The following is a 17436-nucleotide window of genomic DNA, read 5'->3' as shown; positions in this document are numbered from 1 at the left end:
CTTGACGGATCACCTGATTTAGATTTCAAGTCACTTGGCAACCTGGATATGAAATCGGACGTTTTGCACTTCCTCAACTTATTGCTCGCTTTCAAAATGCGACTATTGGTTGGCGAACTAGTTCTTGCTGCTGCCTTCGTGGCTGTAGCAGCAGGACAGGAGAGCCGAATAGACGATTTGGATTTCTCCATGTATAAAACTGACCTCCTACCACACCCATTCCACCCAAGTGCCAAGCAGTCTCCTGCGCCATGGTACCTAGAGAACTTGGGAAACGGTGATAAAGACTGTCCTCCTTGCTTCAACTGCATGCTTCCAGCATTCGAGTGCAAGCATTTCGCTAACTGTTCTGAGTACGACGGAAAGTGCAAGGTAAGCAGGGGCAAGTTCCGAAAGGACTCAGCTGAATGCCGACTCCATTACCGTCCATTGCACGAAGCTCACTCACTTTGAATTCAACAGTGTCCCCCTGGATTTGGAGGAGACGACTGCAAAGAACCTCGTGAGTAAATAGCGTCATGGCTATCGTTGCATTCCCCGACACCGTGGTTTTTGACTCCGATATCTTTTTGCTAGTGTGTGGTGCTTTATCCGATGGAAGGGAGCGTGACCCTAGAAGAGGTGATCACTGTGAATGTCCTGAAGGTTGGGAAGGAATCAATTGTAATGGTAAGGCCATCAACATTTTTTTCTCTTCATTACATCATATCGTGTCTGTGTCCTTTGTTACTAATTGCTTTATCTGGCGCCGCAGTGTGTACCACCGATAACGTCTGCGATTCTCTCGTACCTACCGGTCGTAACGGAACGTGCTATAGAGGCGGTTTGACCGTGTTTGAGAACCATCAAATGTGCAATGTAACCAGTAAGTAAAGTTTTACCGGTGCTTTACTTGCTTGCTTGCTTCTGATAATCGATGGGTGTGTTCCACAGACAGAAAGATATTAGAAACACTGAAAGGCCAGCTACCTCAGGTTACGTTTTCCTGCAACAAAAATCATAATGATTGCGATTTCCAGTGTAAGCCATTTTTAAATGATATATAGTACAGTTATGTTGCAGTGGTCAGTAACTAAATTTTTTTTTTTGCGCAGTTTGGGTAGATGAAGTAGAATCTTTCTATTGTCACTTGGACGAATGTGTCTTTGACCAAGGTATGGCCAGTGACGATCCTGTCTGACTGACTGTCATGGCTCAATTTCTACTTTCATGGTTACTTACACTTCCCAATGTTGTCACTTCCAGAGTACGATTACGACCGCAATATGACTAATTACGAGTGCAAGAAAATAGACTGTCGATGCATGCCGGATGAAATGTTGTGCGGCAAAGATGGAAGTATTGGTGAGTGTCTTTCAGCAATGTGGAAAATTGCCTGTTGCATGAGTACGATATTGACGTTACATCCCCTTTTTTTTACTTCTTCCATGCAACACAGATCTGACCGATTTGCTGAAGGATGAAATCCAAGGTCCTGCTACCTTCAAATGCACTAATGGCGACTGTGCATTCTCAGGTATGTTATAATCTAATACTCCTATAACTTTGCTATCGCATTAACTGATGCGTCTTTTCTCTAGAACCTGCCATGGATGACCTTATATCTGCTGTGTTCGGTGATGACTCCATCTTTTTGTCATGTTCTTCTGGAGAATGTCTTCATTATACCTTCGTGCCTGGATTCGAAAGACCTGAACGACCTACCAATTGGATTGCATTCATTATTGGACTCAGTGGTGTTGCTGTTTTCCTCCTGTTGACCGGGCTAGGCGTCTGGTACTTTGCCAAGAAAAATAGCTCAAGCGGGTACATCAAGTTGGATGACGATGAAGCCGGAAAGCTCATGCATGAACATATCCCGGCTACTCTCATTTTCGAAAACATCACCTATGGCGTAAATAAGCAAAAGATTCTAAATGGTGTCACTGGTATTGTTAACCCTGGTCAGGTCATGGCCATCATGGGAGCTTCAGGAGCTGGTAAGACCAGTCTTCTGGATATTCTGGCCAAAAGAACCAAGAGCGGAACGGTTGGAGGACAAATTTATGTGAATGGACATGTCATTCCCAATTCGCAGTACAAGAAAGTCATTGGCTATGTCGATCAAGAAGATACAATGATCCCGACTTTGACGGTCTACGAGACAGTGTTGTACTCGGCTCTTTTGCGACTGCCAAGAACAATGAGCACTGCCGCCAAGAAGTTCCGTGTCATGGAAACTCTCCAAGAACTTGGTATAGATGGTATCAAGGACTCAAAAATAGGATCTTCTGGATCGAGATCCATTAGCGGTGGTGAGCGACGTCGTGTGGCCATCGCCTGCGAACTTGTCACCTCTCCTTCCATTCTCTTCTTGGATGAACCTACCAGTGGTTTGGACGCATACAATGCCTACAATGTTGTAGAGTCATTGGTCACACTTGCCAGAGATTACAATCGAACGGTTATTTTCACCATTCATCAGCCTCGTTCAAATATTGTCGCCTTGTTCGACCACTTGCTCTTGCTTGCCAAGGGTCATGTTGTTTTCTCTGGTCCCCAGATACGTGTTCAATCTTACTTCAAGAGCGTTGGCCATGATTGTCCTCCTGGTTTCAATATCGCCGATTACTTGGTTGATCTTACCATGCATGCCACCAATGCTACCAAGTTCACCGGTGATCAAGCTACCGGTATTTCCACCTCTGTTCAAGCTGCCAATCGACCTACGCCAAGACGACAATCATCGCTGCGTGAAGAGCAAGAAGCTGCGCTTTATACTCCGCAAGCAGGTCTTGTCCAAAGTACATCGGTTGGCGATACCATGGAAAATCCCAATGCAGAGTGGGCGTCGGAATTAGGATCACGACAAACAAGACTGAGAAACGAAAGGTTGCTCAACAACTTGAATGCTGCTGCCAATGCGGATGTTATTGTCGAGGCTGGAGAAGGAAGCAGTCCTGCATCGAGCATTGCTGGTACCGACAAGAATGTCGTCAGCCCACATTTGACGCAATTGATTGAAGCTTATGAAAAGAGCGTGGTTGCCGTAGCTGTACAGGATGATATTGAAAGAGCTTTGTCGAGGTGAGAGGTGTTGACATGATTTGTATTCTGTTGACTACAAATGTTAACAATGCGTTTTAGAGCAACTCAAGATGAAGATCCAGCCGTGCCGCTCGCACCGAATAATATCAAGGTGGTCTCATCCCATGAGCGACCTCACTGGTTTACGCAATTCCGTATTCTGGCTGACCGAACGTTTAAGAACCTGTATCGCAACCCCATGCTTATGTTCGCTCACTACACAATTGCCGTTGTCATAGCTTGTAAGTGATGTGCCTTTTTATTTTTATTTTTATAGTGGACTTCAGGTGAATGATAGAGTCTAACAATGCGAATCACCTGGTTTAGTGCTATGCGGTGGTCTGTTTTATAAGGTCGAAAATACCATTGCCGGCTTCCAAAACAGAATGGGCTTGTTTTTCTTCTTTGAAGCTTTGCTTGGCTTCATGTGCTTAACCTCGCTTCAAGTGTTTTCTTCTGAGCGTATCTTGTTTGTTCGAGAGCGCGCTAATGGTTACTATTCCCCTGTCACCTATTTCCTCTCTAAGGTCAGGAATGACTTGTGTGCAAATTTTCGCTTGATGTGTGTCGCTGATGTTGATATCTCCCTATTAGGTTCTGTTTGATATCATTCCTCTGCGAGTGGTCCCACCGTTGATGATCGGACTCATCTCATACCACATGATCGGATTAGTGGATGGAACAACCGAATTGTTAAAGTTCTTGCTGGTTTTGATTCTCTTCAATTTGACGGCTGCAGCTGTGTGCTTGGCTATTGGTGTCGTATTCAAGGATCTCTCCATGGCCAATCTCCTCAGCAGTATGGTGATGCTCTTCTCCATGTTGTTTGCTGGTCTTTTGTTGAACAAAGGTACGTGTGAACTTCTCCATGACAACTGCTTGGCTATATCAGACCTAACGAGTATTGTAACATGATCTAGATTCCATGTCACCGTATTTTGCTTGGCTCAAGTATCTATCATTCTTCCAGTATGCCCTAGAGGCACTCTTGGTGAACGAACTCATCTACCTACAACTTGTTGAAGAACGCTTTGGTTTAAGTATTGATGTGAGTTGCTGGGTTTCTTTCCCATCGATGTGTACTCTTTGATCATTGCTAATTATTCTTTTCTCGTGGTTAATAGGTTCCTGGTGCTACCATCCTTTCTACATTCGGGTTCAATGCCAAAAATTACTGGTCGGATGTCATCAAGTTGAGCATCATGTTTGGTAGCTTCATTGTATTTGCATTTGTTTGGCTTCAACTCTTTGTCAAAGAGCGCCGATAATCCAACCTGGGCATTCTGAACTTTTGCGAGCTTATCCCGCTTCTTATTTCCACACGTAGATTTTGCTTTTTTTTTTTTTTAAGATGAGTAGGTTGCGTGTTACATTAGTGCAACGAGTGGTATGGGCCTATTTTCTTCATGGCACATGTTACCTCTTATTGGTTCTATGCATACAGCCTAAGCATACTACCTTTAATAAATGTCGAAAGGATTTCGACAGGAAACAGAATGCTTTAGCAAAGCGAGAGGGGTTTTTATTTAGTTGTTTATTAAGACCAAGTTGTGATAAGTTGAGAAAAAAAAAAAAACAAGAGCAGAGCAGAGACCAGACTTTGCTCTAAAGCTTGATGTCGCTTCATAAAGTTGTGTACAAAAACAGGCTGGCTGTCGTGATTTGATGTGGTATGATGGTGAAAGGGGAATACGGTTTCATGACCGGGAAGAGATTTGGGGGTTGGTGAATGGTTCTTCAGTCGAGCACCATTCATACGTCGGCAGAGTTTCATCTCTCTCCTGGTATACGGGCAGTCGATCATGGTTGGAATGGTCGCCATGGTTTACCGGTGACGAGGAGACGCCAACGATCTTTATCGGCACATCAACGCAGACGGGAGCGTCAATGGCAGTACAATCCATAATGAACTTAATAATATGGTAGACCTCTGCCTTTGCGGCATTGGATTCCACTTTGAACGCAGAGGCAAGGTTGGAAGGAACGCGTAGGTAAAAGATATTCTGTAACGTTGCGATGGAGGTGGACGTTTCATATTGCAGTCGATACTTCCGCTTTGGCCCTGATACAAAGCTTGAAGATTTCTCTATCTGCCATATCTGGACCTTAATGCTTTGATGCACCGGAGTTCCCTGATGAACCACCATCTGAATTGGAATCTTATCACCCCCCGCCACGGCTGCTGATGGTATCATCACTTTCGTGGATAACGTGTCTGGTATACTACATTCATGACTTCGCAAAGGGAAACTGTCCAGCGAAGAAGTAGTATTGAACTTCAGACTGCAGGATGCGCTTTTGATACTAGCCGATGTCATCCATTTCTTACATTTCATTTTGGCGGTCAGTGTGTATTGGATAAACTGATGATGGAAATAAAAAAATGCAATGTAAACATGATCGTTAGCCAAATGTGTCGGGTCCGCACAGATGCCGAGCTGTTTCGGCGTTGTAGCCCATATTCACTTACCACAAATAATCCTTCGTACGACGGCGGCAATTTTTTTGATAATGGCATGGAAAACTCGACAATGGTATGCCCTTTTTCGAATTTATGTGTGGAGAGCTCGACATCATGGTGTAGGAGCGTTATCGGCGGTGGTAGTCCTTCAATAAGGTTATTAAGAACGTCAAATGAGGTTTGGTGGTCTACCAGCAGGTCTCCTCTCAACTCCAGTTCGATGGACTGACACTCAAATGCACGAGACGATACGATACAAATTTTGCCCGTGAGTTTAGGAGGAGTCTCTAACGGACATCTTGATGATATATACGGTACTTGGACCTCGTACGTGTCTGGAAATATCAATATTGACAGACTCATAGAAGATCAATACACGAGTGAGTTGAAGGTGAACAAAAAGAAGGTAGCTGTGGGACTTTTTTTTTTTAGTCTTTTCTTTTTAAAATAAGGATGGGCCGGCACAGACCATGATCAATGCCTGTAAATAGGCTGGTCCGCCTATATGTAACACGCATCTTGTATTTAGGTAGCATTGATCACACACGCTCCCAGTCTGCGCCTCATTTACTCCGCGTAATCGAGAACGTTTTGAGTAACCTGGGAGTGAGTGGCCTTTAGAAATTTCTACTTCGTCAAACAGTCTAAGGGGGTGGAGTGTGTAAATTGCAATTAAACACATCATTTCCCAATCTTCACCACTTCCCGATCATCAAAATGAGGGGGAAAAAAAAGTAAACACGTAGAAATGACTGGGTAGTACTGTGGCGGTTGCTGTTTTCTGCCAAGTGGTGTGCAGCTTTGTGACCTCGCTGTAAACTTTGTCTCATATTTTGTGTCTCCAGGTTGCTAACAAATATGTAACAGCGAAGTTCCTTGTTATGTTGTTGTTACCATGGCTTACTTTCAGCTGCGGTAGGCTGTCTAGCCCAAGACGGGCCACCACTGAAAGGGGTGAGCCAGCCTATTATTGCCGTACCATGCGACGCGCCTTCTCCTAAAAAATCTATCCATCCCTCCAAGCACTGTCTGTGGGATAGTAACTGGATCTCCGTTGCCAGTCGCACATAGTTGCATAATGGCGTTCGTCATAGTTGAATTCGCGTACTTGTAGGACCTAGAATTGTAGAAAGTGTCTCACAGCACAACCTTAATCGGTTGGGTTGGGTGTGTGGCAGTTGTCGAAAAAGGCATTGCCGCGGAGGTTTATTATGCAATTATGGTCATTTCTTTTATTCTATCCTTAGCATAGGTATCTTTGTATTTATCATAAATAGCTTGCAGGCTTTCAATGTACATTGCTTGAACTTGACGCAATTGTTCCTCGCTAGGCTCGCTTTCGCCTTCAGGTAAGAGGGGGACAGCAATAGGTTTACCAACTAGAAAAGAAACGATCAGCAAGGATACTATTGCATGGCGTTACAGCACAAGGGTTGGTATGTCAACTTTACCAACTGTCACTATCGGATGTCGGAATGGTATGAACCCAGCATTGTCTACAAGTCAAGGCAAGTGCGCGTATTAGTACAATCTGTCTTTTCTATAGCACTCTCCCTAGCCCCAATTTTTTCTTTTTTAAAAAAGAAACCAGAGATACTCCAGCACTCACAGTTGAAAATGCCGCGCGCATGAGCCAAAGGAACCGTAAATCCAGTAATTTTTTGGAACCATTTTTGATATCGCCATAACAAACTTCCCTTCTTGTTATCATATTGCTCATAAATGTCGTTCTCTCCAAATGAAAAGATAGGCACTAAACTGGCACCATTTCGGATGGCGAGTCGGATGAAGCCCAGTCGCTTCTTAAGTGTAAGGTCGTTGGTACCAGGTCGTGCGCTAAGGGATTCTGAAGCTCCGCCTGTGACAATTACAATAGACCGACCAGGACCCGAACGAAGAATAGCTTCACAAGAGTGTCGAGAAACCGAGCACATGCCTAGAGACATCATGAAATCTCGGTACAAAGGTAACCGAAAGTTGGAGGCTAGTGTCAGTAATGAAGGAACAATGCCCGGATACTGCTCGGAAAAGCCAGTCGCCTCCGTCGCAAAATTGGCGAAAGCCGCCATGGATATGATTCCATGAGGGTGATATGACATAATATAGTTTCCCTTGGGGTCGAGTTCTCCTTCCTGCGGGGGGGGGGCCATATATTAGCGAACATACATTCATGCAGAGAGCTACTCCGTCCCTAGATGCAATATCGCATGCCTACCTTGATCAAAGTGACTGGGAAATATTTGGCAAAATGCTTCCACAGTGGCAGTTTCCTCACCAGTGAAATTCGTCTGCCTCCGTTTTCAGGGGCTTTGTCGAAGAACAGCCATATCGTATACATAATGAGCATCGGCCATAATAAGGGAAAGGTGAATAGATACAGGTATATGATGAGACAGATAGGAAGTAAAGCCAGCCATGTAACGATAGCCAAGGTCTGTAAGCGACGTTTTAAAGGGATCCCACGAAGCGGTGCCCAATGGACTTTGGGAATGTGGTCGAGCAATGCAGTGACTTGGGCTCGTTCCATTGGCTGTTGTTTATGTTCAGTGATCATTGATGTCGAATCTCGAGACATGGTAGAGCCTGCAAGTTGGGCTATTTCCGTATGCACTCGCTTTGTTAGGTTAAACGCATCAAATCGGTACCTGCACGTGAAAATGGCAGTCATCTCTAACCATGTGCAAAGAACACCAGTATTAACCTGGGAGTCTTTTATCTAACCACATATCTGTGTCGATGAGCTCAACATTTTGAAGGAACTGAAGGCGGGTTTATGGATGTGTGAATTGGGGGGTTTATTTATACTGTAAAATCTTGGATCTCTTTTTTTAATATGTAACAATTTCCATCTACTTATTGGTCGTCGTGGAAGACAGTGACACCCCAATCGGGCGAAACAAGACGCTGGCTGTGCTTGGATGAGATCTCGTTGATTTTGGCAAAGTCTTCATCAGAGAGCTTGTAATCCTGGAAGTTGGCCTCAATGCGCTGTTGAAAGGGAAGGGTTAGCAGTGAGAAAAAAAAAAATTTATCGGAGCAGGGCCAACATTTCAAAAACCGAACTTACGCTGGGGGTGACACTCTTGGGCAAAACGCTAGTACCGCGTTGAACGGCCCATGAAATCAAAGTCTGAGCCACCGACTTGTTGTTTTTCTCGGCAATCTCAATAAGAACAGGCTCCTTTTGAAGGGGAGAGTCAGTGGATCCAAGAGGAGAGTAAGCAGTAAGATGGATACCCTTGGCAGTGCAGTACTCGAGGAGCTTGGTTTGGGGAAGGTAGGCTAAAAAAAAATGACAACCAGTTAGTCCCCGAGTTATTTAGTCCGAAACTCCACATTTAATGACTTACGATGAAGTTCTACTTGGTTAACGGCGGGAACGACCTTGGCAGACTTAAGCAAGACGTCCAAGTTGTGAGTGGAGAAGTTGGAAACACCAATGGCCTTGGTCTTGCCGGACTCAAGGAGCTTTTCCATGGCGCCGTAGGTGATGGTGAAGTCACCGTTGATCTCAGCATCGAGATCGCGGGTACCATCCTCGTGGCGAGGGAAGAGACTGCCCTTTCCTGGGGTCAAGGCAACGGGCCTATGGATGGAGACGGATGAGCACGTCATACTATACCCATGATGGCGACTAAATCCACTTACCAGTGCATGAGATAAAGATCGAGGTAGTCCAAACCAAGGCTGGCCAAGGATTCATCAATACCCTTCTGGACATCGGCGGGACGATGGAAGGTGGACCACAACTTGGTGGTGACGAAGACATCCTCACGCTTGAGACCAGCCTCCTTCAAACCGTCCTTGATACCTCTGCCAACGGCATCTTCGTTGCCATACTATGTAAACAAAGGTCAGCCATATATCCTATCCACTTGTCGTCTCGAGAAAAAACTTACAGCATAGGCAGTATCAATATGACGGTAGCCAGCGTTGATAGCAGTCTTGACAGCGTTGTAGACTTCTTCGGGCTTGGATTGCCAAGTTCCCAAACCGATGGCAGGGATAGAGGCGCCGGTGTTGCTATAGATGAGGGTCAGAAGAAGTGCATGACGGACGGTTTATGTGAGGACAGGAACTTACAGCTTGAAGACTTTGTTGAGAGACATAATGAGAGTGAAGGGAAAACCTGAAACCGATGATGAGGGTTTTATATACTTGACTGCTACTATAGAGTTCGGTGATCCTCCGCCCAATTTGGAAACGGACAAAACAGCGGCCCTCCTGGCGAATCCCAGTCTATGTTTCGAACAGCGGATGGAGCGGTGGTTCATGCCATATTATTTATGATGTTTATTTCTACATTCTCTGGGTCTTCATTTGATAGCGGTCTACTATATAAAAAGTGGGAAGGGGTTATACTTTGGATCTAAATGGACGGAGAGTCCGTTTTGAGTGATTGTACCAAATTAGGCATACGATGCTTTTTTCTGTAAGCCGGTTAAGTTTGAAGTGCTTCCATCATATTCCAATTAGCTGACGCAAGCTCTTGCTGCGCTTCATACTGGTTATATACTCCATACGCCATCAGCCAATCTAATTTTTTCTTCTGGATTAATTTTTCCAGTGTCTGATGCCATGCCAATTCCACCTTCTCCATAATCCGATCCCTCCGTTGATCATCGATGGTTTTAACTTTGACAAGGAACCCTGAGCTGATGGGTCGATGATCGGATGCGCGAGCTTCGTGGCGCCTATAGTATTCGCTCTTGATATCCGGTCCACGGTATAGGATACGATCACACCACGCAGGTATGCGTTTCTTCTCTGACCGGTCATAGAAGTCGGTACCTGGGTCGTACTTGTAGGTTGGATCGAACCGTATGGGAGCTTCTTGGAAGAGGAGCAGCTTGAACAGAGGGTAGACGATTTTTTGTTTGCGTAATTGATCTTCGGCTTGAAGCGTGGCATACGCAGCGTCTTTGTTGGGGCTTGACAAAAGCTTGATGACCTGCTCCCGGCCCATGTCAATACGGTAGTTGAAATCGCCACTCATGAAACAGAGTTCATGGTCTAACACGAAAGCACCGTCGCCGCCATTGACAAATACGTCGTAATATTGGGGTAATGGTTCCAAGCTGGCCAATTGTAAAATTCCTTCGGCGTCTGAATTTCGCTGACGGACGTGGGTTTGCCCGGCAGCAAGATGGCAATTCACAAAGCACATGGAGGTGTGATCGAACAGGAAGCGAATGGCGATACCTCCCTTGTTACCGTGTATGCTCTTACTCATGACTTTTAAGCCAGTTTTGACCACCGTCGAATGTTTGTCAAAGACACGGCCAGCTTCACTGGTCCGTACAAAGATACAGCTGAACAGGCCAACCAATTGCTCAGTTTTGACCACGGTGTAGCAATCTTGGCCATATTCTGTAGCCAGCACATGAACTAAATAATTGTGCCAGAGTCGATACCGATGGGTCAACATTTCCTCCTCCTCCATCGGTACGCTTGATTTTTTCTTGGTGCTGAAGAACGATTCTTAACGGTGGGGATTAGAAAATATGAGAAAGGTGGTGTTGTACTCTCGTTATGTTCCCAACTTACTGGCAGTTTGCTTCTTGGACTCTAAGTCTACAATTTCTTGAATGCCCACGACAATGATATCTGGGTCACGTAAGCTGGTCAGCCATTCTCTTATCTTCTGTTCATCCTGAGCATCGAATTTTTCAGGCTTGTTGGCGTCGATATTCCATGACGATATTAAAATCTTGGCGTCTCGGTAATCACAGTATTCCTTCATCCGCTTGTTCATGGCTTGATCTGGTAAAAATAACCCCATATTAACTCATAAACTCAAATTTTTTTGTTTCTTTTACGGGCATATTTACCTCGCCAATTATCACTTAATAATCCATCCCAAATCTGGATCGTGCCATTGCCGTCTAGACTCGCCACTTGAATCAAATCATTATCCTTGACCAAGGGAGTTTCGTCCAGAAGCATATGAAGGACTTGAGCGCCGTGGCCTTTCCACATCTTGACAACTTCCCATCGTTCGGGCCGGGTGTCATATACGTAGATCATACCCGTGTTGTAGCCAGCCCAGAGGTAGTATTCGCCAACGGCTTGCATACAAGAGACGCCGTAGATTGAAAGCGAAATAGTCTGAGTGATTTCCAATGTAGCGGTGTCCCAAACCGTGACTTTTCCGTCGTCATGGCCGACAAACACCTTGTCTCGGTGGTAGGGGACAGCAGCGAGTTGCGTAACATTGCCGACGTTATTTGGAACGCGTGTATGGATCCTATTCGTAGAGCCACCCGAAAGCTTGACATCGTATACATCCAAAACCCGCCCAGATGCCATCCAAAGCTGCTGTTCGACAATAATCGCAAAATTCAATTTGCTGGATACATGCTCACGACGAGGGTGAATTTCAAGAGGATGATTCGTATGCCCTCTGCTGCCTTTAATGACGGGCCATGCGTTCATATGGCCAGCATCGTCGATGGTCCAGATCTCTTCGTTTCCGTATCGTAGCATGTTGGTGATGGGCGCACTATGGACATCCGTTCGCTTACCGATGATATCACCCTTGAGAACGTCGACCACCAGGATGGCTCCATCTTGCATACCAAGCCACAAGTAGCGCCCTTCGTCTGCAAAAGAGAGAGATGGAGGAAAGGCCATAGAGCAGACACGATTGTTGATATCGTTCGATGCTGTGTGATCGATTGTGGCAGTGTTGATGCCCGTGCTAGCGTTATAAATCCTAGTGTTTTGGGTCCCTGTAATGACATGTTGTCCCGATATGGCAAAAAGTTTAACAGGACCACGGTGGTGGACGGTCAGTGGACTTCCATGGATATAAGGTGGACTGCGATTAGCATTGGCATGATCAGGGTATATCTTGGCGCCTAGTAGACGCTCAGTTCGAGCTATGGTCTGGCTTCGTCGGAGACCAGGAGAAGATTGGTCGGACAATGAACCTTCGCTAGTGCCAAGGGTTCGCGAGTCAGTTGAGCTGTGTATGGTTGAAGATCGACTGATAGACGAAGCTCTAGAGTCCATAGGTCGAGTTGGTAAAGGTGGTGCAGCATCTAGGCTACCAGCACCGATGGTTCTGGCTCTAGCAAGAGGTTTTGGGGATTGTCTGATGTTGCTCATGATAGTTGGATCCACAGCTTCGAAATCATTGTGTGTGCGGTTCGCTAGAATAGGTCGGGGAGGTAAAAGAGGGGCTGGCTGTTCCAAAATGTGCATAGATCTATTATGATCCAGTGACACTGGTGGCTTTTCGGTTGCAGCAGCATCTAGGCGTGGTGGTTTGGTTGGTTGGTCGGTAAGCATCGGCTTTACGGGTATATGACGTAGAGTGTCCTGCACTTGCGAAGAGGGTTGTGAGCTTTGAAGAGGAGATGCTTCAGGATTTTGGTGAAGCTGAGCAATTCTTGTTCGACGACTGGGTGGAGGGGGAGGTGGTGCTCGCTTTTGTTTGACGCTAGTATGTTTGGGTGATTGAGAATAATGGGCATGTATACCACCGAAACCCGAATCATAACCGACTCGATATCCTTCATTTATGCCCTCCTCCTCTTCTTCCTCTTCTTCTTCATCTTCTTCGTCGCTATCTTCATCACTGTCGAGCTCTTCGTCAAAAGGAGATGGAAATTCGTTACTGTTGTCGCTAGCTTTATCCACCAGTTGTTCAGGAGACATGACTGTCTTTAAAGTTCCCGAGTCGACACGAGGGTCAAAGCTAGGATGCCGATGTGATGCTTCTGCAGGCCTTTCAAAAATGTCTTCGGGTTGCGATTTTGGCGGCTTTGAGACTAAAACAGCCTCTTTGGGAGTTGGCACGGATTTATAGGTAAATGTTCCGTTGCGTTGCTGTGACTGCAAAGAAGTAACTTCAAACTGTTGGCTTAGCATAGACACTCTCTTTGGTGGTTCATTATCGATTTCGTCCGTTTTCACCATTTGAGCAGGTTTGACGTTTGTATCGATGTCCTCTTTCGGCTTAGATGGTCGTGCTAAGCCCATGGAAGGAGGAGGCGGTGGAGTACCTTTCTTGGCAAGAATTTCGGGTGTTATTACAGGAACCGATCTCTTAGCATCAAGAACTGGCGGCTTATTGCTAGGTTCATTTGCATTCTCTGACGCTGGTCGAGGTGCTGTTTTAGAGACTGGAGGAGCGGGACTCTTGGAAGGTGGAGTCACCGCGACACCATAGGTGCCTTTCGGAGGTGTGTTCAATGGCGACTGACGAGATGAATTCTCGACACTTTTCGGAGAAACAGAGGATTCTTGTTTTTGCCATCGTTCTTTCAGCGCCTTGAAAGATACTGGCGTCGATTCATCGGGCTCATCCATGACAATAAAACTGCAGTAAATGTGAAAGGTGAAGCGACGTGCCTCTCGGGGTCTCTTTAAGACGGTGACGCAAAGAAAAGGCAGTCACGGTACAAGTTCACTGTTAGAAAAAAAAAAAAAAATTAACGGGAACCCTAACAAAAAAAAACCTTTGATGGCTCCGCACGCTCAACAGGAGGCTAAGAAGCGTAAACACGCTGACCATGGAGACAATGTTGCCTCTAAAAAGTCGCGAATGACCGTTTTGAACGCTACTCCAAGCTCGGAATTCTCGGCATTTTCAGAAGTCTCCATTAGATTGTACATTCACTTGGCTCCCATGTGGGTCAGCAAGCCAATTGAAGGCATCAATGAGCAACTTAACGCTTTTTTGATGAAGTAAGTCAAAATACTGCTGTTATCATTTGCAGCCAAATTTTTACTAATAGGAATCCGTCGATTTAGATACATTCCTGAAGTTGACGGTGTTGTTGTCGCTCACTCAGGTCTTCGGTTGGAAACAGCTGACGGACGTGTTATGTATGATTGCCCATTCTCCCATTTCTTTATTCGAGTAAAGTTACTGGTGTGGAAGCCAAACAAGGGTGAAAAGCTTGGTATGCATTTGTTCAGTGTCATATTTGGATAGATCTGGCTATTTCGACAATTTACTGACAGCCCTCGTTATTCTCTGTAGCCGGCAAGATAAATTTGCAATCACCTGATCACATCGGTCTTCTCATTTACGGCACTTTCAATGCTTCGATTCCCCGGGAACACATTTCGCAAACCCATTTTGAATGGCGTGCTGCAGCCGAGGAAGAGCAGGAGAAGGAATCAGGCGATGAAGAGAATTCATCGGAGGAAGCCGAGAAACAATACGAGTACACGAAGAGTGAATTTGGTGAATGGGTTCTCAAGGCTACTGGCCAAGGAGTTGGACAGAATGATGGTGTCCTTGAATTCTCGGTTGTCAAGTAAGTTGATTCAATAACATCTCTTGTTGGCCTTGTCACATCATGCTAATAAATGTATAACATAGCTTGGTGAGTGCAAACGATATTCTTACCGTCACCGGAGCATTACTATCACCACCAACTACAAAAGATACCACATCAACTGAAGAAGCCGCTCCAAAGTCCTCATCAACGAAAGATAAATCCCATAAGGAGAAAAAAGACAAAAAGGAAAAGAAGAAGAGCAAGAAAGAAAAGTCATAAATTCGAGTTCTTCTTAACGTAATCAAACCTAGAGCCATTTTTCACCATCATCATCATGCAATTTATTTCGTTTCACCTTTCTTTCCTTGTACATTTACAAAAAAGTTTATACAGTCTGGATTTGCTTCAGCTTTCTATTTTGAATCCAATGCATTTCTATGTTTCAGCAATTGCCCTAATGATGGTACTAAATGAAGTGTGACGTGGGGGGAATCATGCAATGGAGAAGCCATCCAACGGGGACCCAATTACTTCCGCTTGTTACTGACCGTTCCACTTCTTGCAAATGTAGTTGCACCACCTTTTCGGCCTTGGCTAGCATTCAATACAGCTGATAGGATTGAAAATCAGTCTGCGTTGTTCAGCGTAGTATTCCAAGTCACAGTAACTTACCATCTCGTCTTGGTATATCAACGCGGGAGAAATGTTGATTTCTGAAGTCAACCAAGGACTGATCTATTGGTTGAGGCTTTGGTCGTTTTGAAAGTACTTTGACAGTGTATTCTCTGCAAGTGGAGACAATAACGGTATAGTGTGAGTGATTGCGATATATAGATGACCTGGTTATACTATTCTGATGACTTACCCAACTTGACGACCTTGCGACAAATGACGCTTCTTACTGTTTTGCTTTTGTTCCTTGAGCTCCTCTTCTTCGGCTATTCTCTCAAAATCCTTGGCCGACAAGTGCATTCTTTTCTTCTCAGCCTTTTCTTCTTTGGCATATTGCTGCAAGAAGTCTTGGGGAAGAAGTTTAGGCAATTCGCCGGTCTTTGGTGCCTCAGGTTCAGCTGTATCGTTATCTGCTTCAGCCTCTTCATCAATCGTATCTTTTACTTCTTCCTTTTTTGATTTAGTTGCTTTTTTGCTTGTCTGCTTCTGCTCCTTTAAGCGCTGATCTCTTAGTCGTCGTTTTTCCTTTTCTTCTGCAGCAAGTCTGCATTGTGTATATGGTCATTGAAACTGTAGTGAAATAGAAAAATTTCTTGAATATTGAAACTTACTTTGCTTGAGCTTCTCGTTTGGCCTGTGCAGTCTGCAATGCAGAGGATTTTGCAGTTGACGTAGAAATGGCTTCTGGAGCTTCGTCGTCTGAATCTTCGTCGGATTCAACATACAATTCTTTTGTTGAGGTAATCTCAATCTTTGACTGTTTTCCTTCCGAGTCTGTTTCAGAGAAGTCTGTTTTCTTTACACTGGCCCTTGTCAATACCATTTTGTTATCAGGTTGCGTTACAGTAGTGGAGCTTTAGTGAGAACCGATGAGGAGAGAAAAAAATTGGAGCGCGGCGGAGTTGTATAAGCCACTAGGTTATGACTGTTTCTTTTAACCGTTCGGTTGGTTGAAGCTGTCATAAAGCAGTAGTGGGGTTGGGACAAGCACTGACCAGCTCGAGTGATCAACGTTACCCAGTTTAAACTGACATGCTATAGCGTGCAAGTTTATTCATATAAATTTATCTGTTATGTAGATGCTAAGATATGGCAAAGTTGTTTATCGTAGGGCAGTGGAAAGCAGGCACTTCCGATAACAGGTATAACTGAAATAGTGTGTCCTCCGCATCACAAATAACACAGAATCATACCTTCAATAACTACTTTGTCCGGATTTTAAAGCACTCTCAGATGCAAAACAGAACTTTGGTAGGCTTATCTATCTAGGTGCGGTAAGTCCGACGGACAAAACAAAGAACACGTCGGGGTGAAGCTTGCAAAAGGCTTCATCTCAACTGAATGCTCTGTTAATGCCACTTCCAATAGCTGATTTTCTACCTGGAGCAGGATCCATTATCTGCAATTCGTTTGGAACAACAACGAAATTCACGCGATGCCATGCACAATACCCTCTCAAATTCATTCCTACCAGTACACATGTGGATAATCTCGCGGCAGCCTACATTCTGAGCTATGGTGGTGGGATGCTGTCTGGCGATGAAGTAGACATGACGATTGAGTTGAATAAGAATGCTAATCTGTTACTCATGACGCAAGGCAGTACCAAGATCTTCAAGGATCGCGAACAGAGTGCAACCGCGGGTATCCCCATATCTCGATTACCAGGGCGAGATGGACCGGTTATCGATGGAGCATCACAAACAATAGATGCTTTTGTCTCACCAACCAGCACACTATTACTCCTTCCGGACCCGGTCACTTCTTTCAAACACTCTATCTATACCTCGTATCAAAACATTCACCTCACATCGGACGGCACAAGCACGTCCCAACTGGTGCTATTGGACTGGTTTACAAGCGGGCGAATAGCAAGAGGCGAAAAATGGCATTTCAAAAAATATGCAAGTAAAATTGATATAAGGCTTGATGGGCGACTTCTCATTAGAGACAATCTTGTGCTAGAAGACGAAAACAAGGAATGGATGCCTGTCTCCTCAT

At 45.0% G+C, this 17436-nt stretch overlaps 7 protein-coding genes across 7 annotated transcripts; 2 read left to right on the top strand and 5 right to left on the bottom strand.

Moving 5' to 3' along the window:
• Positions 1–67: 67 nt before the first annotated feature.
• Positions 68–4574, top strand: K450DRAFT_226694 (uncharacterized protein). Its single transcript, XM_051586605.1, has 14 exons — positions 68–372; positions 463–502; positions 577–669; positions 755–865; positions 934–1020; positions 1095–1154; positions 1246–1344; positions 1439–1516; positions 1581–3066; positions 3127–3308; positions 3394–3593; positions 3661–3916; positions 3987–4114; positions 4191–4574. The coding sequence occupies exons 1-14, from the start codon at positions 97–99 to the stop codon at positions 4332–4334; spliced, it is 3240 nt and encodes a 1079-aa protein (XP_051447747.1). The 5' UTR covers positions 68–96; the 3' UTR covers positions 4335–4574.
• A 35-nt stretch (positions 4575–4609) lies between these two features.
• K450DRAFT_278042 (uncharacterized protein) lies at positions 4610–5912 on the bottom strand. Its single transcript, XM_051593279.1, has 2 exons — positions 5537–5912; positions 4610–5429 (listed from the first exon to the last, which is right to left on the bottom strand). The coding sequence occupies exons 1-2, from the start codon at positions 5888–5890 to the stop codon at positions 4764–4766; spliced, it is 1020 nt and encodes a 339-aa protein (XP_051447746.1). The 5' UTR covers positions 5891–5912; the 3' UTR covers positions 4610–4763.
• A 778-nt stretch (positions 5913–6690) lies between these two features.
• K450DRAFT_226691 (uncharacterized protein) lies at positions 6691–8191 on the bottom strand. The gene is made up of 5 exons (XM_051586604.1): positions 8173–8191; positions 7743–8057; positions 7137–7659; positions 6979–7023; positions 6691–6906 (listed from the first exon to the last, which is right to left on the bottom strand). The coding sequence occupies exons 2-5, from the start codon at positions 8052–8054 to the stop codon at positions 6737–6739; spliced, it is 1050 nt and encodes a 349-aa protein (XP_051447745.1). The 5' UTR covers positions 8055–8057; positions 8173–8191; the 3' UTR covers positions 6691–6736.
• Positions 8192–8291: 100 nt separating this feature from the next.
• Positions 8292–9884, bottom strand: K450DRAFT_226685 (uncharacterized protein). The gene is made up of 6 exons (XM_051586603.1): positions 9611–9884; positions 9427–9550; positions 9176–9366; positions 8878–9113; positions 8595–8809; positions 8292–8515 (listed from the first exon to the last, which is right to left on the bottom strand). Exons 1-6 carry the CDS (start codon positions 9799–9801, stop codon positions 8381–8383), a joined length of 1092 nt encoding a protein of 363 aa, XP_051447744.1. The 5' UTR covers positions 9802–9884; the 3' UTR covers positions 8292–8380.
• Positions 9885–9892: 8 nt separating this feature from the next.
• K450DRAFT_226679 (uncharacterized protein) lies at positions 9893–14228 on the bottom strand. Its single transcript, XM_051586602.1, has 5 exons — positions 14046–14228; positions 13087–13943; positions 11359–12984; positions 11075–11290; positions 9893–11008 (listed from the first exon to the last, which is right to left on the bottom strand). The coding sequence occupies exons 2-5, from the start codon at positions 13841–13843 to the stop codon at positions 9969–9971; spliced, it is 3639 nt and encodes a 1212-aa protein (XP_051447743.1). The 5' UTR covers positions 13844–13943; positions 14046–14228; the 3' UTR covers positions 9893–9968.
• On the top strand, positions 13924–15219 carry K450DRAFT_226675 (uncharacterized protein). The gene is made up of 4 exons (XM_051586601.1): positions 13924–14221; positions 14288–14439; positions 14520–14799; positions 14865–15219. Exons 1-4 carry the CDS (start codon positions 13998–14000, stop codon positions 15040–15042), a joined length of 834 nt encoding a protein of 277 aa, XP_051447742.1. The 5' UTR covers positions 13924–13997; the 3' UTR covers positions 15043–15219.
• K450DRAFT_226672 (uncharacterized protein) lies at positions 15186–16302 on the bottom strand. Its single transcript, XM_051586600.1, has 4 exons — positions 16047–16302; positions 15629–15979; positions 15436–15548; positions 15186–15373 (listed from the first exon to the last, which is right to left on the bottom strand). Exons 1-4 carry the CDS (start codon positions 16256–16258, stop codon positions 15291–15293), a joined length of 759 nt encoding a protein of 252 aa, XP_051447741.1. The 5' UTR covers positions 16259–16302; the 3' UTR covers positions 15186–15290.
• Positions 16303–17436: the final 1134 nt, after the last annotated feature.

Source organism: Umbelopsis ramanniana, assembly GCF_025399195.1.
Source record: "Umbelopsis ramanniana AG unplaced genomic scaffold K450scaffold_8, whole genome shotgun sequence".
Taxonomy (NCBI): Eukaryota; Fungi; Mucoromycota; class Umbelopsidomycetes; order Umbelopsidales; family Umbelopsidaceae; genus Umbelopsis; species Umbelopsis ramanniana.
This window is presented reverse-complemented; position numbering and strand designations above follow the sequence as displayed.